The sequence below is a fragment of the Pogona vitticeps genome, chromosome 13, assembly GCF_051106095.1.
Source record: "Pogona vitticeps strain Pit_001003342236 chromosome 13, PviZW2.1, whole genome shotgun sequence".
NCBI classification, from domain to species: Eukaryota; Metazoa; Chordata; class Lepidosauria; order Squamata; family Agamidae; genus Pogona; species Pogona vitticeps.
Genome location: NC_135795.1, coordinates 10421895 through 10443286, shown reverse-complemented (window position 1 = coordinate 10443286; position 21392 = coordinate 10421895). Strand labels below are relative to the sequence as shown.

The 21392-nt window shown below is 44.3% G+C and overlaps 1 protein-coding gene across 1 annotated transcript in view; it reads left to right on the top strand.

The window, feature by feature from the left end:
• The window catches only part of TRRAP (transformation/transcription domain associated protein), a 190027-nt gene extending 178590 nt beyond the window's left edge, over nt 1–11437 (top strand). Inside the window, 3 exon segments of the mRNA XM_072982772.2 lie at nt 5295–5498; nt 6594–6788; nt 10132–11437. Coding sequence (XP_072838873.2) covers nt 5295–5498; nt 6594–6788; nt 10132–10416 — 684 coding nt within the window. The 3' untranslated portion in view covers nt 10417–11437.
• Nucleotides 11438–21392: the final 9955 nt, after the last annotated feature.

The following is a 21392-nucleotide window of genomic DNA, read 5'->3' as shown; positions in this document are numbered from 1 at the left end:
TCTCCCACCCTCCCTCTCTCCCTCCCTCCCCTCCCCCTCCCTCCCACCCTCCTCCCTCCCCTCTCCCTCCCTCTCCCTCCCTCATCCCTCTCTCCCTCCTGTCTCTCCCTCCTCCCTCCCTCCCTCTCATTCCCTCACTTCTCCTCTCTCCCTCTCCTCCCTCCCTCTCTTCCCTCACTCTTCTCTCTTCCCTCTCTCTCTCCCTCTCTCTTTCTCTTTCTCTCCCTCCCTCTCTCTTTCCCCCTCTTTCCCTCCCTCCCTCTCTCTCCTCCCTCCCTCCCTCTCCCTCCCTCCCTCCCTCTCTCTTTCCCTCACTTTCTCTCTTCCTCTCTCTCTTTCTCTCCCTCCCTCTCTCTTTCCCCCTCTTTCCCTCACACTCTCTCCCTCCCTCCCCCCTCTCTCTTTCTCTCCCTCCCTCTCTCTTTCCCCCTCTTTCCCTCACACACTCTCTCTCCCTCTCTCCCTACCTCTCTATCCCTCCCTCCCTCTCCCTCCCTCTCTCTCTTTCCCTCAGTCCCTCTCTCCCTCCCTCCCTCCCTCCCTCTCTCTCTTTCCCTCACTTTCTCTCTCCCTCTCTCTCTCTTTCTCTCCCTCCCTCTCTCTTTCCCCCACACACTCTCTCTCCCTCCCTCCCTCCCTCTCTCTCCCTCCCTCTCTCCCCTCAGTCCCTCTCTCCCTCCCTCCCTCTCCCTCCCTCTCTCTCTCCTCAGTCCCTCTCTCCCTCTCTGTCTCTCCCTCCCTCCCTCCCTCCCTCTCGTTCCCTCACTTTCTCTCTCTCTCCCTCTCTCCCTCCCTCCCTCTCTTTCCCTCACTTTCTCTCTCCCTCTCTCTCTCTCTCTTTCTCTCCCTCCCTCTCTCTTTCCCCCTCTTTCCCTCCCTCCCTCTCTCTCCCTCCCTCCCTCAGTCCCTCTGTCCCTCCCTCCCTCCCTCCCTCCCTCTCTCTCTTTCCCTCACTTTCTCTCTTCCTCTCTCTCTTTCTCTCCCTCCCTCTCTCTTTCCCCCTCTTTCCCTCACACTCTCTCCCCTCCCTCTCTCTCTTTCCCTCACTTTCTCTCTCTCCCTCTCTCTCTCCCTCCCTCCCTCTCCCTCCCTCTCTCTCCCCTCAGTCCCTCTCTCCCTCTCTGTCTCTCCCTCCTTCCCCCTCTCTTTCCCTCACTTTCTCTCTCCCTCCCTCCCTCCCTCCCTCTTTCCCTCACTTTCTCTCTCCCTCCCTCCCTCCCTCCCTCTCTTTCACTCACTTTCTCTCTCCCTCACTTTCTCTCTCCCTCCCTCTCTCTCTCTTTCTCTCCCTCCCTCTTTCCAAAATGAAATGATGATAAAATGTAATAATCGATTAAATATGTAATCAAATAAAATAAAATAAATAGAAGTATTAGTATGATAGAATTTATGTCATCATCATCAAATAATATAAAATGGAAATAATAAAATAAAATTTAATGATAATGGATTCATGTATTATAATAATGTAATAATAGAATGGTATATTTGATAAAATAATGTAATAATAATAATTAAATGAAATGTAATAATGTAATGAAATTAAATGAAATGAAATAATAGTAATAATAACATAATCGGATAAAATATAATAAAATAGAAAAATAATAAAAATTAAAATGATAAAATGTAATTAAAAATGAATAATAATAAAATAAATAAAATGAAATAAAAATAATAGTAAATGTAATAAAAAATGGAATAATAATAATAAAATATAATAAAATAAAATAAAATGATAAAATAGAATGACATGATAAAATGGTAAAAAATAAAATGAAAGCTAATAATAATAAAATGAGACGTAATAATGGATTTGAATAATAATGAACGTAATAAAATAAAATGTAATGAAAAAAATGAAATTGTAATAAAATGTATTGAAATGAAATTAAAATCAAATATTATTAATGGCATCATTAAAATAATAATAATGTAAAGTAATGTAAAATAATAATAGTAATGGAATGCATCATCGTATCAACGTTAATGTATCAAAAATAATCATAAAATGTGTAATTTAAAAAAATCAAATGAAATGTAATGAAATGAAATAAAGTAATAATGATAGTAAGAATAATGTAAAATAAAATAAAATTAAAAATAATGAAATTGAACGTAATGTGTAATAATGTGTAATAAAATTAATGTAATGATAGTAAAATGAAATAAAAAATAATAAAATGAAATAAAATGTAATAATGAAATGACCAATCCCTCCCTCCCTCTCATTCCCTCACTTCTCTCTCCCTCTCTCCCTCCCTCCCTCTCTTTCCCTCACTTCTCTCTCCCTCTCTCTCTATCTCTCTCTCTCTTTCTCTCCCTCCCTCTCACCCTCTTTCCCTCCCTCCCTCCCTCTCCCTCCCTCCCCCTCTCTCTTTCCCTCCATCTTTCTCCCTCCCTCCCTCTCATTCCCTCACTTTCTCTCTCCCTCCCTCTCCCTCCCTCTCTCTCTCCCCTCAGTCCCTCTCTCCCTCTCTGTCTCTCCCTCCTCCCTCCCTGCCTCCCTCTCATTCCCTCACTTCTCTCTCCCTCTCTCTCTATCTCTTTCCCTCACTTTCTCTCTCCCTCTCTCCCTCCCTCTCTCTCTCTCTCTCTCCCTCCCTCTCTCTTTCCCCCTCCCTCCCTCCCTCTCTCTCCCTCCTCCCTCCTCTCCCTCCCTCCCTCTACCCTCCCTCCCTCTCCCTCCCTCTCTCTCCCTCAGTCCCTCTCTCCCTCTCTGTCTCTCCCTCCCTGCCTCCCTCTCATTCCCTCACTTTCTCTCTCCCTCTCTCCCTCCTCTCTTTCTCCCTCGCTCTCTCTCTCTCTCCCTCCCTCTCTCTCTCTCTTTCCCTCACTCCCTCCCTCTCCTCTTCCCCCTCTTCCCTCCCTCCCTCCCTCTCTCCCTCCCTCCCTCCCTCCCTCTCTTTCCCTCTCTCCATCTCTCCCTCCTCCCTCTCTCTCTTTCCCTGCTTTTCTCTCTCTCTCCCTCTCTCTTCCTCCCTCCCTCCCTCCCTCCCTCCCCTCAGTCCCTCTCTCCCTCTCTGTCTCTCCCTCCCTCTCTCCCTCCCTCCCTCTCCCTCTCTCTCTCTCCCTCCCTCCTCTCTCTTCCCTCCTTCTTTCTCTCTCCCTTTCTCTCTCTCTTTCTCTCTCCCTCCTCCCTCCCTCCCTCTCTTTCCCTCACTTTCTCTCTCTCTCTCCCTCTCTCTCCCTCTCTCTCTCTCTGTAAGTAAATATGTGTGCATCAATAGTAAATAATGATAAAGTAAGTAAATGTAAGTAAAAAGTAAATGTAATCAATAATGTAGTAAATATATGTAAAAAATAGGTTAAATATATATATGTATATGCATAAATATAAATATATGGACATAGAGCGTATATGATAAAAATAAGTAAATATGGACAAAATGGAGCATATAATGTATTAAAAATAAAATATAGTATGGTATGTATATATGATAATGTATATGTATTTATGTGGTAAATAATATGATGTTGTAGTAAAATATGATAATAATAATGGTAAAATAAAGTAATATGGTAATTAAATTAATAATAGTAAAAATGAGGACATAATATTAATGTGGTAATCGTAAAATTATTATATTAATGGGTTGAAAATATATTAAATGTTAATATTAAGTAAAATATAATAAAAATAAGTAAATATATATATATATGTATACATACGTATATATGTATCGTATATATGCATGTATGTATGTGTGTGTGTAAATATATATGCATCATCATCATGTATATGTATAAGGCATATATCTCCCTCCATCAACCTCTCTCTCCATCTCTCTCTCTCCCTCCCTCCATCTCTCTGCTTTCCTCTCCCTCCTCTGTCTCTCCTTCCTCTCATCCTCCATCCTCTCTCTCTTGCTTGTCTTTTATGACAAAATACTCCCTTTCAGTTCCATTACATTTGAAGTCTCTTGGAGCAGCTCTCTCATTTGGTTTGGGGCCTCTCTGCATTTATGATGGTAGGGGATCATTTCAGTAGGTCAACGGAGAACTGGGGAGAACTTACCGTCGAATGAGTGTTATTGCAAATGATGTTTTTTAAAAGATTGAAGTGAAGATAGTCAGTCTTTCACAGAAACTTTTGGTGTCCCTTTAATGCATGAAAGTGTTCATGGGTCCATTTGCCATGTAGTTTGTAGATTCCAGGTGTATTTGAGTTAAGGTTTAATAAACATTTTTAATTTTGTAGATTTATTTCAAATGAGTAGGTATGGACAATATCCTCTTTATAAATTCTCTGTACTACATGTTTTGAGGCCCTCCCCGTCAGGTAGCGAGAATTGAGTCTCCCTGAGTAATTTAATTTAAGCAAGTGTGATTATCATTTTTTTTTCTAGTGCACCGGAGCAGGTCCCCTATTTATTTCTCTATCTAATTAATTAGGCCAGTCCATGCTGTAGTAATTAAATACGGAGGTAGTTCACAGATGTTTACATGGGAGGCATAACTCGGATGCGCAGTGTGTGGCAGCATTGCATTAACCAGGCACTGGAAGCTGGTCCCATTTGTACCTGAGTATTCCGTAGGTTGGGAAAAGCCGGGACCGTCTCCCAAGGGGTTCGACACTTGCAAGAATTGATGCAGGGCAGGAAAGACATTCCTGGTGCCATGTGGATGTTTAGAAATGGGCCGCTTTGCAAGGTCCGGGGACTCACCGGACCTTCCCGGATCCCCGAAACACTAGAAATGATCAGATGTTCCTTTCGTTTTCCACCCGGATCGATTTGTCGGCTAAGGCGAAAGGAGGCGTACTTCACATTTCTGTTGCAAAGGAGGATTGTGTTTTCTGGAGACACCGTTTTTCTTCTTCCTTCTCCTCTAACTTCATCAAAAGGGAATGATGGAAGACCGACCCCCCCCCCCCAAATGGCCTTAGAAGCCACCAGCCTCCTTCTGTTGTAGATCTGCCTCAATGGTATAATTTGATAGCGGTACATTGTATTTAAAATACTGCTGGTCTTTACCTCGCCCCAAAGCTTTCAAGCCAGGGTAGGCCTCTCTGGAACCCCCTTGTCCCCGATCTGGCCTCCTAAGGCTCCCTAGACAGATGATCAGCACCCCCTTTTACACTTTTCTGGTGTTTTCCCAGCTCTTGTTATTTCCCCTTCCGAAAACACTGAAACACACCACAGTTTTGGGTCCTGTTCCCCATTCTCTCTCTCTCTCTCTCTCTCTCTCACACACACACACACACACACAGACACACACACATATGAGTTTCCCTGTTTCTGCCCGAGAGAAATCCCCCCTTTTCTCACAGCTCTTCTCCCTCTTCCTTCCAGGTTCTCCGTGATATCCTGAAAGAGGTGCAAAGCAATATGGTGCCCCGGAGCATGCTGAAGGAGTGGGCGCTGCACACCTTCCCCAACGCCATGGATTATTGGACATTTCGGAAGATGTTCACCATCCAGCTGGCCCTGATCGGCTTTGCAGAGTTTGTCTTCCATCTGAACAGGCTGAACCCGGAGATGCTGCAGATCGCCCAGGTGCGCAGGGTTGGGGCTGGGTCGCACTGTCGCATGGGTCAACCCTGGGTGACCCCACCGGACTGAAATCACATTGAGCGGGTCCTCGTAATCAGAAAACCCCGCACAAATTTAGCTGTTACAAAGAATACATTCTGCTTTTTCACCCGTGTTGGCCTGCATGGTGATAGCTGGCAAATAATATACAGTGGTGCCTCGCTTAATGATTGCCTCGTTAAATGAAGAAACCACTATACGATGACTGTTTTGGGTTTCCCGAGAGTGGATTTCAAGGTTCTCCCCAAGTCCACCCCTGCCAGTTTTATTTTCACCAAAATCCTGGGAGGTAGACCAAGCAGAGAGATAGGGAATGACACCCAGCTCCTGGCGATTTGGCATTCAGACCTGGTTTTCACTGGTTTTAACGCATCATCCAGATGTGTCTTGGACTACAACTCCCAGAACTCCTGACCATGCTGGCCGGGGCTGATGGAAATTAGATTCCACAGCATCTGTAGGAAGGCCGTTCTAAGCTCTCATCCATATTTATTCATTAGAAAGCGGTGATTCCAAATGTAATATGAATGACCCACCCTTCATAAAATGGATTAGTTATCTCACATCGCCTTGCACTGTCAGAGCATAAACCTCACAATAGATTTGAATGCAAATGGTTCTGAAATGTACAGTCTTACATTAGAAAGGACCTAAGGTGGAGATGTGAGATCTAAATGTTACATTTACCCTCCAACCCCTTATTCGAAGCACACACAGACATCCTTGGGTACGTTCAGAGTTGACATTCAAGTGGATCTATTTTTCTCTGCCCCTGATCTCTACTCGCACCAACGCAAAGTCCATTATTCAAGATTGATACCTTGCCGGGTACCTTCTTGTCAATCATTTGTTGCTCTTAAGAGGTATTGCCTGAGCTGGAGGCCAGTGAAGCTGAACTGCTTCTGGAAGCTGCTTTACATTCTATTCCAGTTTAATGCATTGAGCCCAAGGAAAAACATTAAAGGGAGGCTTTGGCTTTTGTATAAAGTTGTACACCCACTCAGAATTGCATATATAGAGATATATAGATATATATATTTTTTTCTTTAAAACAATTAGGATACTGGCAAACTAAACGTGGCGTATTTCCGGTTTGATATCAACGATGCCACAGGAGATCTCGACGCCAATCGCCCTGTCCCGTTCCGACTCACGCCGAACATTTCCGAGTTCCTGACCACCATTGGGGTCTCTGGTCCGCTCACCGCCTCAATGATTGCTGTCGCACGCTGTTTTGCCCAACCAAACTTTAAGGTAAGCTTCTGGCGGATGCTTCAGTGCAAAATAATTCCATTAAACCTTCTTCCTATTCTCTTTCTTCTCCTTTTTCTTCTTCTTCTTCTTCCTCTTCTTCTTGCTGTTTCTGCTGATTTCACACCCCCCCCCCCATATTGAGCCATTAATAAAGTAGACTTGAATATTAATCTGGAGAGCCACCAGTTGCCATCCTCTTCTCTCGCGCCTGCTGACAGACCAGACGGCTGAAGAAATCCATACTGTGCTGCTCGATACTTATATACCGTATTTTTCTGTGTATAAGACACCCCCGCGTATAAGAGGCCCCCCCACTTTTCTAACCCCAAATTAACAAATCTAAGTGGGGCTTAGCAAGTGTAGGGGGAAAGGGATCAAAGCCCTGCAGGATCGCTTTGATCCCTGCTTTCCCCTCCACTTGTGTTTGTTCTTGCCTCAGCTTCCGTGTATGACTCTCAATTTTAGTCTAAAGATTTTAGACAAAAGTATAGTCTTATACATGGAAAAATACGGTACTTGTTTATCAGTTGTCTTTATATCCTGCCTTTTTCTCCAGTGGGCCGAAGGCAGAGGTGCTTGAAGCTCCTCTCCCATTTTTGCTTCACAGCAACCCTGTGAAGTAGGTCAGGCTAAGAATGCTGACCCAAGCTTGCCCAGCAAGTTTGATGATCCATTGGGGATTTGAACCCAGGTCTCCAGTGCTCCAGGCATGATGGTGCAGACTGGAGTACTCGGTGACCAGAGGAAGTGGGGATGTTCTGCTAAATTCTGAGGTGGTGTTTCCCCCTTGCTCAGTCCACGGGCCACAGACAAGTGCCTCTCGCCTGCCACCATCACAGAAATCAGTGCAGTGGATTCTGTACCAAGTGGAAGCCCCTCCAGACCCAAGCCTTCTCTCTTTCTACCCTCTCCCGAAAGAATTTTCCAGACCATCAGGGAACGATTTAACTTCCGTTGTCCAAACGGCCGATCTATAAACTGTCCAGCAGAGGCCTTTTCAGCCCAGCTTCTCAGGCAGAATTGCAGTCCGACAGCCCATTGGGTTGGAATCAATATGCCTCGGTGGTTGTCGTTCGGTTCCAGCAAATGCTGGGTTTTGCAGCCAAGGGGGGGGGATGCGAATGACAAATGCAGCCTTACTGAGTTCTCTCGGAAGAATGCCGCAAAGAGGAATCTATCTTGGCAGCTTGTTAGGAAGCCAAGAGATACAGCGGGAGCTTTGATGGACTCCCGCTCTTGGCAGGGGGCACTTCCCTCAAAGAACAGGGCTGATTTTTCTTTTAAATTGTGAGATTTCCCCAGGAGGAAACGTCGCTCAGCTGGGTGGCGGCTGGCAGTCGCCGCCTCCTGCATGAAAAGCCCAGCACACGGTGCGTTGTGTGAGTTTCATAATTAGGCATCTTAAGACTGTGCCTCTGCAGTTTTGATAAATCCTTCCTTAACTTTTTAAATGGAAGCAGAAGTAAAGGGGGGAAGGGAGTGGAGAGGATTAAAATATATAAGCCTTGGGTACCGGCTCCCCCAACTGAGTGCAAAGCCTCCATAATAATGCTGTTGATAAAAACACTTATGCATGTGTTCGTCCAGCCTTTCTCAAGGCATTCAAGAGAAAATTGGACAATCCTCTGTCAGATTTGCTTTCCTGCCTTGAGCAGGCGGGTGGACACCATGGCCTTAGAGGCCCCTGCGACCTTCTAAATACTATTGGACTTCAAATCCCAGCATTCCTTGCCATTGACTGTACTTTCTAGGGAGGACGGGAGTTAATCATCTGCTAACATCTGAAGAGGTTGTATTTTGATTGTTCTTCTGCCAGCCAGGTCCGAAGAACTTGTTCCTTGCCTAATTAAGAGGAGCCACTGCTCTTCTCATCCCTCACCCATGGCCTGTCAAGCAGGGGATTATGGGAATTGGAATCCAGCACCTTCTGAAGAGGCAGCCTAAGTTCTCTAAGCCCCGGCTTTGAGCCTTTGATCCTCCAGATGTTTTGACCCCCCCAAACACCTGGGTGCTCTGGAATTCTGAGACTATACATTGGCAGCCGTCTGGGGGGCTGCTTTTCCAGATGTTTTGAACTACAGCTCCCATCAGCTCCAGACAGGGTTCCCAGGAGATGGGGATGGGAATATTTGCTGTCTAAAACATCTGAAAGATACCACCTTGGAGAATACCTTGCAACGTGGTGTCTATGCTTATGGGACACAAACATCCGTCTTTGCACACATAAACTTACGGACATATGAAATGAAAGGGCTAAGGAGTGGGTTAGGTGTAGCGGAACAAGACGGGGAGATCCTGAAGGCATGAAGAGACCCAGTGACATTTTACAGATGTATCATTTATGCAGTGCAGAGCTTCCAGATGTTACCAGTTTTTTTGGACAATAGTTCCAGAAACCTGTCTTAGTGTTTACTGTATGTGGGAAAGCTATTCTACACTGTTCACCCACCTGCTTTTTTAAAAAAAGAACCTTAAAATTAAACTCTTACCACTTGTAAACAATCATAAATGTCATTTTTAAGGAGAAATCTCCTTTTTAAGGAGAATACACGGGTATATCAAAAAAGTTCAATTCTCCCAAAGGGAAATAATACTTCTAAGTGATGAGGAACATACTTCATAGTTGCTGGTTAACCCAATGAAATAATGATGGTAATAATTTTATATGATTGATGGGGACACAGGAGAGGGCTTCTCTGTCATTGGTCCCAGACTTTGGAACTCCCTCCCACTGGAGGCCAGCCTGGCCCCATTGTTGCTGTCCTTCTGCAAGCAGGCAAAGACCTTTCTCTTCAGGCAAGCTTTCCCTGAGTGGTTATCTAGGAGACAATAAACAGGAGGTTTTATATTTTGTAGCTTCTGAATCTGGTTTTTAGTATTGCTTTTACCTAACTTTTAAAACTTCTTAAATATTTGAACAATATTTGAATATTGTTTTTAACTTTTCATATTGTGTTTTTAATTATGTAGAACATCCTTTCTTAGGAGAAGGGGCGGGGCAAAATATTCTAAATAAATAAAGAATAAGAATGGCATGGATGATGATGCAATGATACTTTGTAGTTGCCTATTACTCCAACAATAACAATAATTAAAAACAAATATTGCAAAGGGTTTTTTAAATGGCTTTAAATAAACACAGCTTTTTGCAGTGGTTTGAACTTGCCAGCATATCCTCCCCCCCCCCCTCGATTTATGCAGAAGGGTCAAGGTGCCATGGTGTACTTTCATTCCCATTTTGTTAAATCCATAATCCCCTTGACAGTTCCTTCTAGTTAAACATAATTATCTCTCTCTCTTTTTTTTCCTCCCCTACTCCCTTCCTCTCCTCTCCAACCTGCAGGTTGACGGGATCCTGAAGACGGTGCTACGCGATGAAATAATTGCTTGGCACAAGAAAACCCAGGAGGACACGTCCTCCCCGCTTTCGGCAGCTGGACAGCCCGAGAACATGGACAGCCAGCAGCTGGTTTCGCTGGTTCAGAAAGCTGTTACCGCCATCATGACTCGCCTGCATAACCTGGCACAGTTTGAAGGAGGAGAGAGCAAAGTCAACACCCTGGTCGCCGCGGCAAATTCCCTCGACAACCTCTGCCGCATGGATCCCGCCTGGCACCCGTGGCTCTGATGTAGCGCTGTGACGCTCTAGCGCTGTAGTCAAGAAGACAGCAAATATGGAAGAAGAATGGTTGAGTTTTTGTTTTTGTTTTTGTTGTTGTTGTTCTTTTTTCAAGTTTGCTCCTTGCCTCCTTGACAGTTCATCTGTCTCGATCCCCACTTTCTTGACTGTTTTTGGTGTGATCCTGTTTACAGAAGTGCTGCCGTTCTCAGCAAAACCCTCTCGAGTCATTTTGCATGCTTATTCAGCAGTGATCCCATTCAAGAAAAAAGGTGGCGGCTGCAAGTGCGAACAAAGATAACTTTAAAGAGATTCAGATTTTCCCATTTCCTATATGTAATCCCTTTAAAAAACATTGTAAAGAAAGTTGTATCCCTGCTTTCTGGATCTTACTATGTGAACTCTTTTTTTTTTAAGTGTTTTCTTCATATTGGTACAAAATATGCTTAAGTACCCTTTTGACTCAGTCAAAAATAGACATCCATTAAAGTGAAGTTTGTACAGAATTTTTTTAATGACATGTATAGAAAAATCATCCCCTGCCTCCCTCCATTTTTTTTAGGTTGTTAGGTGAAGAAGAAGAAAAAAAATTGGAATTGTGCTAGTTTTATCCTGCCAGAACATTGTACAGTTCAGAATGGACCTGTTGCCGCAGTCTTGTTGAGTGACTCATACATAAAAGGAAAACCATAAAAGCAAATTTAACTTCCATTAAGAGAAGGTATTCGGATGGAACCAACGCAGCGCAAATCAAAGAGTATATATGATAAATTGGTGGTGTTCCCCCTCATTTTTGTTTTCTTTTTGAGATTTGACACATTTAAATATATATCATTAAGCAGCTTGTTGAGAAACCGTTTTGTAGTGTTTACCTTTGTAATTTAAGAAAGGAAAAAGGAAAAAAAAAAGGAATCGCTTTTATTTGGGTCCGCGTTAGCCATTTTTATAAACCTCACTGTGTTGAGAATGTCGCAGTTCAAATTTGTACAGAGTGAACCTTTTTTGGACAAAATAAATATTTTCTAAAATGCTTTAGTGGTGCTTATTTCCCTGTAATGGACTTCCAGCAGCAGTGGCCAAAAAGGGAACAGGAAAAGCATCCAGAACAAATAGAGGGATGGTGGGCTGCTCAGAGTTGTTCTGAGTCCTGCATCTCTGTATCCTTATCGTAATTCAGTTCTGCGTTTCTCTTTGGAGAGCTGATATTAAATCAACTTGCGAACAAGAAACCGTACAGCCCGAGAGCCTGGTGCAATAAATTAATTTGTTAGCCATTTGTGCTTCTTCAAACAAGGTCTGGAACATCATATGCTTGCTGGATAATTAACATTTGAATAATTAGTTCAGAGAGGGTGTAGACACGTAGCAGTGGATCATGCTGTAGCCACAGTGTTTATAAGAATAAGAATAATAAAAATCCTTATCTTAGAACTGCAGGGGCTCGACGGGACCCTGTGGATCATCAAGCTGAGCCCCTGCCCAGGATGAACAGTGGGGAATTGAACTCCCAATTTCTATTTCCACAGCCAAATCCCTAAACCACTGAGCTATCCGGCAGTTGTGTAAGAAGGCAGCCAACCTTTGGCCCTCTAAAACCTCAGCCAGGAAGGCCAACTGTAATGGATTGTGATAGCTGTTGGGTGAAATGTTTGTCTGATAGAGGCTTCCTGCCTCTCCTGTTATGATGCTAGTTGAGTTCCTGCAAATTTGTTCCTAAATAGTACGTTCCCAGATTTTATGTACTCATCTTTACTTGAAAAAAAATCCTAGTTCTCTTGTGAGTTTGTTTAAAGGGTGGAGATGGGACTTTTGTGTTTCATCAAAGGCGAGGGGTGACAAATGAGACTCTCTTTTTTGTTCAACCTTTCCTTCACCCCTCGTGTGTCAAATAGCCCAGGAAATTTTTCATCTGGCAGCATCACGAGGGCTACTGTTAGGAGCCACTTAGAACAGTTCTAGGAGGAGGGGGTGCTGTAAAAGGGTTTGAATTGGTTGGAAAGCAGAGGATGTGCTTGGTTTTTCCTTGTTTCGCTTCTTTCTTGCGGTGAGTGAGCTCCTGATACCCTCAATCTTGGGTTGCCTGACTGTGCCAGCATGGATTTTTTTAAAAAAAATACCTCCTGATATCTTTGGGGATTCAACACACACACCCCTTTGGTCCTTTCTTTACCTGGATTATTTTTGCTGCCTGCCTGTTGCTGGACTCAAAGAACAGAAGAGAAGGGAAGAGCCAAGAGGTAAGCAGGAGAGAAATCTTACCATTTTCTAGTCATCTCGGTTTGGGGTGTCTATGCTTTGATTGCATTTTTCACCTTTATTTGCTCACTTGCTTTTCTTGTCCTCACGCCCCTTGAGAGAGGGGGCCATGTGTGCTGCTGTTGCTGTTTGATTTTTAAAAATTGGTTAATTGACAGTGCATTCATTCTGTTATGAGTATATATTTTCATGGGGGTGGGAGGGAGGGGGGCTGTTCTGTTTGGTGGTGGTGGTGGTTGAGTGTATTGTTTCCTGCTTGTGGAGTAGATTGATGCTGTGTTGCCTTACCTCTGCTTTTTTTAAATCAAGATTTGTTAGGGCTTTTTTGGAAAAGCAACAGAAAACATAAATGGGGGAAATTCCGAATTGGAACACCTGAAAGTGACAGTGCCTTCTGTGTTAAATTAAGGGACCTATGTACAAGAACAATTAAAAAACCACCACCCCAAGGACTCAAAAATGAAACAAAAAATTAATGTTTTCACTGGGCACATTGCTGCAGAATAGCCCCATTCCTCAGTTCATCCTGCAATCTCCATATTTCTTCTAAGAAAAATGTAGGGGGGAAAAAGCCTCCTTTGGCTTTTTAGTGGCCATTTTTATTTATTTTATTTATTTATTCATTGGACTTATATACCGCCCCATAGTGCTACAAGCAACAACAACAACAAATTAGAAAACTTTTTGATGTGTATGGGAGGTGCTTGGGGGCATCTCCCTCCCCTCCTTGACGAGAGCACAAGAGTACAGTGGTGCCTCGCTTAACGGGTACCCCGTTTAATGACGAAACCACATAGCGATGATGTTTTGCAATCACATTGCGATGTTTTAAATGGGGAAAAATCGCTTTGCGATGATCAGTACCCTGTTTCGCTTATCGATTATTGCAAAGTGATGATTTTCTAACAGCTTATCGGCAGTTGCAAAATGGCCGCCCGCTGTGTTTTCACTTACCGGGCAGTGAAAATGGCCGCCGTATGGAGGATTTTTGCTTTAAGGTGAGTTTTAAGCCCACAGGAACTCATTAAATGCCTTTTAATGCATTCCTATGGACTTTTTAAAATCACATAGCAACAAAATTGCTTTGCAGCGATTTTTGCTGCACCGATTAACGTCGCTATGCGAGGCACCACTGTACTTTTTTGAGCCAAATTAATTTTTGTTCAAAATGCATATACACTTCTGAGAGGATATTGGTGACCCAAGAGTACTCTGTGTGTGTGTGTGTGTGTGTGTGTGTGTGTGTGTGTGTGTATGCGCGCGTGCGCGTGTGCTGCACGTGGTCCATGCTGAATTTAACATCAGGTGATCAGACAGCATTTGCTTTGAGAGACAGCCATGGTGTCTCGGCTGCAGAAACCTGGCATTTTATTGCACTTGAGTGCGGGCTGTAAGATGAGGCCTGAGAATGTGGGCGGACCTTTCCCTGAGAAGACTCTGCCTCTCGCAGAGGGTGTACATCTGGTAGCCCTTCAGGATCAGTGGACCTTTCTCCATGCCATACAATGAAGTGTCTCAACTGCTTTCAAGGTCTCTGGAAGTTTCTCAGGAAACTTTGGAAACGGGTTACTGAGCAAAGCTTCTCCAAACTTCCTTTTTATTTACACATTTGCATCCCATTTTTCCTTTATGGCTCTCCTGCTCCTCATCTGTGCTACAACCCTCTGAGGTACATCTGGAAGAATAAGAGAAGGATTTCCCTCTCCTCTACAGCCTGTGCCACCCTGGTTCTCAGGTTGTGTCCCTTGGCTTAAAATCAGCCTTTACCCCAAAGATGGAAGACCTATGACCTCCCAGAGGCTAATGTACTGCTCATACTCCCATTATCCCCTTTTGGGTCCATCCCGGATGGGACTGGTAGACCTCCAAGGTCTGCTATAACCACCGTCTTCCTTGCTCATGAAATGTAGACCTTTCCGAAAGCCATGTTTTTCTACTGTCCTAGGCCATTGGGACGTGGTAGTGCTGCAGGTTAAACCGCAGAAGCCTCTGTGCTGCAAGGTTAGAAGACCAAGCAGTTGTAAGATCGAATCTACGTGACGGGGTGAGCTCCCGTCGCTTGTCCCTGCTCCTGCCAACCTAGCAGTTTGAAAGCATGTAAATGCGAGTAGATAAATAGGTACCACCTCGGTGGGAAGGTCACGGCGTTCCGTGTTTAGTCGTGCTGGCCACATGACCACAGAAACTCTATGGACAAACGCTGGCTCTGCAGCTTGGAAATGGGGAGGAGCACTGTGCTCTAGAATCGGACAAGATTGGACAAATTGTCAAGGGGAACCTAGGCCATTTGGTTTGAATACGCGCATGTACAAGAGGGAGAACATGGCCCTGGAAAGTGCTTGAACAATCCTGGTTGATGGTTCTAGTTCACACCCATTCCGGAGTGTGTTCTCATCAACATGGTTTATAATCAGAATGTCTTTTAAATCTCATCTGTGTGTGAGCAACTATTTATTTTTCCTTTACACCATTTCCTCTTGTGATAATAGTCTCAGAACTGCAGAGCTGGAAGGGACCCTATAGATCATCAAGTCCAGCCTCTGTCAAAGAGGCCCAGTGGGGGAATCGAATTTCCAGCCTCTGGCTCCGCTTTTATAAACCCACAGCCCACTTCATTAGATGCAGTTTGGGAGACGGTAAAATAGGTGTTGTCCATGAAAGGAAAGGTTCAAACCTAATCCTCTTTAAAAGCTGCACAAGATTTCTGGTTTTCCTAAAGCAAGCTTAATAGGGCTCCACGCCCACTCTGGAAATTTCTGCAGCAGGGAACAGAGGAAAAGATTATCTCTGATCTTCCTCTCCTAAGAAATGTCACTTGCAAATGCATGGAACAGAGTCTGTAAAACAATAACATTGGCAAGCTGGGTGTGATGTTGTGTGTGTGTGTTTTATTTTGCTAATTGCATTTTGCCTGCATTTAAAAGCAGAGCCTTTCAGACGGAATTTCACTGTTCCCCAGTGAAATCATGTTTCTCGGACTGAATGTTTTCAGTCATTTTCTGGTACCTAATTCGATATCTCCCCAAAGTAATTGGGCTCTTTGTGAATTGCCAGATACAGAGCAAGAGATTATTAGGTACTCAGTGAAGAGGACCTGAAGTCTGCCAAGCAATAAAAGATTAATTGTAATCACGATTGGGGAAGAAGAGGTCTACTTCCAAAGCTGATTTTCAAGTGGATACACTTTACATTTCTTTGTTTTTAAAGGGCCAGTGATACGACTTCCTGGTGGAACATTTTTACACCTATGTTGCTTCTCTAGAAGAAAATTCTCTGTGTCTTACAAGAGCTAAAAGAACTATATTGTGTGTGATCTTCCAGATGTTGTTGGAATACAATTTCTAGCAAGTTGGGGCAACTGTGAGGAATGATGGTAGCTGTAGTACAGCCTCATCTAAAGGATCATGGATTCCCACCACCACCACCGTCTTAGAACTGCAGAGCTGGAAGGGGCCCTATGGATCATTGAGTCTAAGCCCTGTAAAGCAGTGGTCCCCAACCTCCAGATGTTCTTGGACTACAACTCCCAGAAGCCTTCAGCACCACCTCTGCTGGCCACGATTTCTGGGAGTTGAGGTCCAAGAACATCTGGAGGCCCAAGGTTGGGGAACCACTGCTGTAAAGGATGCTCATCAGGGAATCCAACTCCCAACCTCTGGCTCCACAGCCAGAGACCTAAACCACTGAGCTATCCAGCAGGTCAAAACTAGGCTGATGAAATTTCATCTCTTTGAATCTGGTGCCGGAGGCTGAAGCTATACTTAATGCTAAAGAGACAGAAGATAGAACTGTCTGTTTCCTTGCATCTGTAGTGTTTTGACTGCCAGATGTGGAGGCAGTCACTCTAGATTCTGTTGGGGGCTCTTCTTCTCAAGACCAAAGGCAGCCGATACAGTGGGGTCTTGACTTGAGAACTTAATCCGTATTGGAAGGCGGTTCTCAAGTCAAAAAGTTCTCAAGTCAAATCTGCATTTCCCATAGGAATGCATTGAAAACCATTTGATCCGTATCTGCTCTTTTCTGTCCATAGAAACTAATGGGAAGCTGCTATTCCGCCTTCAACCACTAGAGGGGGGATATTTTGTTTCTTTTTTTCTTAGGTCAAGAAAGGTTCAGGGAAGGCAGGGAAAATACAGTCCAGGCAGTACCAGGCAGTCTGAAGACTCCCAATCCACTCTCTAAACGCTGGGAGGAGTGAGGAAGCAGACAGGCACCCTTTTCACTGGCCAACAGTTAACTGAAAATTCACATTTTGCACTTTCCCTGCCTCCCACGTGGGTTTTTTTCAGTTCTTAACTCAAATCTAAGTACTTAAGTCAATATTTTCCTATGAGAGTGGTTCTTAAGTCAAAATGTTCTTAACTCAAGCCATTCTTAAGTCAAGACCCCACTGTATGTGCAGGGGGCATGAAATCATGGCTAGGTTTTATTTCAAGCCTTACAAAGAGTTTCAGCACCATGGGCAGCTCCTTCGAAATCCAGAATTAAATCTGGATCTCATGGTTGGCTCACTTTCTCCTCAAACACATAATCACCCGCTGCTCCCCCCCTCCGGATCACACATGACTCGGATTGTGCCAGTCTTGTGTGTACATACAGTGGTTCTTCACTTGACGATGTTAATTTGTTCCAGTGAAATCGCTGTATAGCAAAAACATCGTCAAACGAATTTTTTTTAAAAAAAACCATTGAAACACATTAAAACCCAGTTAATGCGTTCCAATGCTCGTACAGTGAAGATCCTCCATACGGCAGCCATTTTCGGTGCCTGTATAGTGAGGAATCCATCATAGAAAACAGCAGGGGGCCATTTTGAAAGCTGGCGGCCATTTTGAAACCCGGCGATCAGCTGTTTGCTGATCGCCGTAAAGCGAAAAATCGGTTCCCGAAACAGGGAACCGATCAACGTGAAGCGAAATTTCCCCATTCAAAACATCGTTTTGCGATTGCAAAAGCGATCACAAAAACGTCGACGTAATGCGGATTAGTCATAGAGCGGGGTAATCGCCCAGCGGGGCACGACGGTATCTGTTTACTTGTGCACGTGTTGGGTGATCCTTGCCCTTCATGCGTGCATATGCCTCTTACGTTTCTATTTAGTTCTTTCCCAAGCTTTTGCTCCCTCCCCGCCCGCCCCCAATTATGCATGCTGATGGAGCAAACGGCCTCAAGTAATACCACAGCTGGTTCTCACAGCAGGAACAAAGTTGGCATATAGCCAATGCGGAAGGCTCAAGGGCACCAAAGGGGCAAGCAGAGGGCAACTTGATACACGGATTCGTTGATGGCTTCCATTCCGGTTATAATCCTGGCTTTCTGCTGAGGTGCTGAAAGCGGTTTTTAAAAGTACAAAGTAAAGAGAGAAAGCATGCAGGGGAAACGGCCACGTCATAAGAAGAACGTGAAATGCAACTTCTAAAAAAAGAATTAATTACTGCTGTGGTCTGAAGATGGCAAGTTAGAGGGCAGTGGCTGTTCTAGCGAACCTTTCAGAAAAAGTTAGTCTTCGCTTTCCCATTTCTGAAAAGGAACCTAACATCTAGTTACAGTTTAGGTCTGAAGGACCAGAAACTGAAAAGCTGCTAGTTAGCCAACTTCACACTCTTTCCACCCCACCTCGTTGCCATCTCTATGCCCACAACGCAGGGAAAGGTCCTTTAACAAGAGCATTTTCTTGTTCCACAATTGCATGAGGCCTTATCCTTTAATAATTAAAAATAACCCAAAGTTGCAGTAACGGTCTAAAGTAGTGAGTTTCTCTCTTGTTGTGTTTTTTTTTTTTTTTGTTATTGGGAAAGGTCATTGCAGCAACGATCAAACCCAACCCCCTGCTCAAGGCAGGAATCCAAGCCAAAGTAGATCTGGCAGAGGGTTTGTCCAATTTTTCTCTTGAGCATTTCCGGTGTTGGATCCCTCACCACCTTCCAAGGTCATTGGTCCATTGTCGTCTTGCTCTAACAGTTATAAAAGGAGAAGTGAAATAGATGTTTGGTCCCAGGCAAGATGATGGACAGGGACTCCCTGCATCTCTTTTCCTCCTGATGGTGCTAGTTCTGGTCGGAAAAGAGCAGGTGGTAGTTGGTTTTCTTCTCTCCCTTTCTTCCAGTGTCAAAAACGGGTTTAATCTGAAATTGAATCCAAAACGGCCACGCTACGCTTCTCTACTGTCAAAGGAGCATCGTCTCTTGGAACCATTCCGATATGATGAGAAACCGAGATATTTCAGGAACCTTCAACTGCAGCCAACTGTCTCTTCGTAACGGTCATCGCCCACACATAGAGACACAACCACAGGGGACCATAGGACAGATATCGTGCGCCTGCTGATCTTTTGCTGAACCTCAGAAAAGGACTTCAGTCATGCCACTGTGTACGTGTTCAGCTGTTCATGGTTGACATGAACATTCCATGGATCCCATCACCTACCTTGAGCATTAAATGGAGCTTGGGAATGTGTTCTTACAGCTGCTTGAAGGTCTGTTTATGCACCATGAATACAACATCCCCTGCCAACCCAGCTGGTCTAAACCTTGCCTGTTTCTCTGATTGCCGTAACTTCTTATATCACGTAAGAGCCATAAGTATTTCTTGGGCTGTCAGGCATACAGTGGTGCCCCGCTTGACGACGATAATGCGTTCCAGCAATATTGCTGTTAAGCGAAATCGTCGTCAAGCAAAAGTAAAAAAAACCATTGAAATGCATTGAAAACCGGTCAATGCGTTCCAATGGGGGAAATACCTCATTGTCCAGCAAAGATTGCCCATACGGAACCGCCAATCAGCTGTTAAAAATCACTGTAATGCGAAGCTTCCATCCAGAAAGAAGCCATTTTGAGAAGGGAGGGAAGCCATTTTGCTGAACCAGAAAGCAACCATTTTGAGAAGGGAGGGAAGCCATTTTGCAGAGCCGGAAAAAAACAGGCTCCTAATCAACGTAAAGTGGATTTCCCCCATTGGAATCATCGTCAAGCGATTTCGACGTCATGTGGGGTAAGCGTCTAGTGGGGCACCACTGTGTATGTTATAGCACATTCAAAATTTCCTTTCCAGCTTTAAAGCTATGGTAACTTTTGCTAAGAGTTTTTACAGCTTAATAGGCTTGCTGGGAGGGACTTTTCTGGGCTGAAGTGACTGTCAATTTATCCAGCACTAACCAATCATTCCGTCCCACCTCTTTATTCAAAGAGAGCCCCGCCTCCCTGCTGCATGCTTTCCCCCTCTGCTTTAGTCCATTAGAAGCAGTGTCCGTCGGTTTTGTTTGCTGTTGATCTGTTCACAACTGTAAGTAATGAAATGTTTTTATTCTTTGGCTGTTGTGGGTTTCCCGGGCTGCTTGGCTGTGTTCTTAAGGTTTTTTCTTCCTAATGTTTTGCCAGTCTCTGTGGCCGGCATCTTCAGAGGACAGGAGTCAGAAATTATTATTTCTCCTACAAATGTCTTACTAAGACTTGAAGTGCCGGTTAATGAGAAAGCCATGGACTTTCTGGGGAACTTCAGGTCATTCTCCTCTGTGAGTCTGTAATTTTACCCATCAACTCAATGCTCTGCAATAATGTTTCCCAGCTCCCGTTGGCTTCCATCTCCTGTTATCCTCAAACACTGGCCAACTGGTTAACGCTGGCATAAAGCTGTATGGTTTTAGCTGCTATAAGCTGCCTTGGCTCCCCCGTGGACAGAAAGGTGAGTATAAATAATATAAGAACGAACGAACGAATGACCGAACGGCTGTACCCTTCTCAGCCTTTTTCATCCGTTCAGTAAGAAAGCCAAATGAAACCTGATATTTTGCACACAGAGAGTTTTGTCAGAACTTGCATCAAAATGATCCATTTAACCCGGGGTTAGACTTTGCGGTATCATAAGCAGCTGCCAGGCAAATGAGTCCATAACCTCTTGGTGGCGATGGTGGTGGGGAAGCGGAGAGTGAGCGAGAAAGGGGTCACGGGGCCGGCATTTATTATTTTTAGAGGTGACATTAACTTGATAGAGTTGGCGGGGTAAGGGGCCCGAAGAATCAAGCCATGCTTGATGGCGGCTTTCCTTGGGGAGATAGGATATTTATCCCTGGCTGCCGAGTCGCTGTCAGAGCCCCCTCCATCATCAATCAATCAGAAGTCTACACACACACACATTCCAGCTTCCATCGGCTCCAGCCCCGTTGGTTTTATTAAGGAGAGCTTGGGTCTGTTATCTGGGAAGGACAAGGGGCTCCGGCAGGTGCTTAGCTTTTCTTGGGCACATTAATTCTTGTCTCTCCTGTGCTGCTCGATGGTATTTGTAAGACGTTGGCGTTAATGGATCAAATCGGCTCGTTCAGCAAGATCTCGGGAAGCGCCACCATTGCTCCATCAGGCACTTTGAAAGCCGGGTCAAGAACACGTCGAAAAGCTTTGATGGGCCCGGACGACCAGCTGCCGCAACTTTTTAATTGAGGTCCCCCCGTGTCAACGTGGACGTGGCAAGTGGCTTTTAAGAGCTAGAAAAGCAAAGCCCTCTCCCCACCTGGGGCTGTTTTCAAAATGTAGAACAATTATTCTGTAAAACAGAGCAGGGAAGATGATAGATGTGTTATTTAAAAACCATGCAAACTGTGGAGGTGGCTTTAGCTTTCTTTCTGGTTTCAAATATAATTTTAATGATCGCTGTATTGTATATAATACTTCACACAATCATTTCATCTTTCTTTTCTTGTTTGCAGTCTGAAAGCCACCGAGAGAGTTCTGAAGATT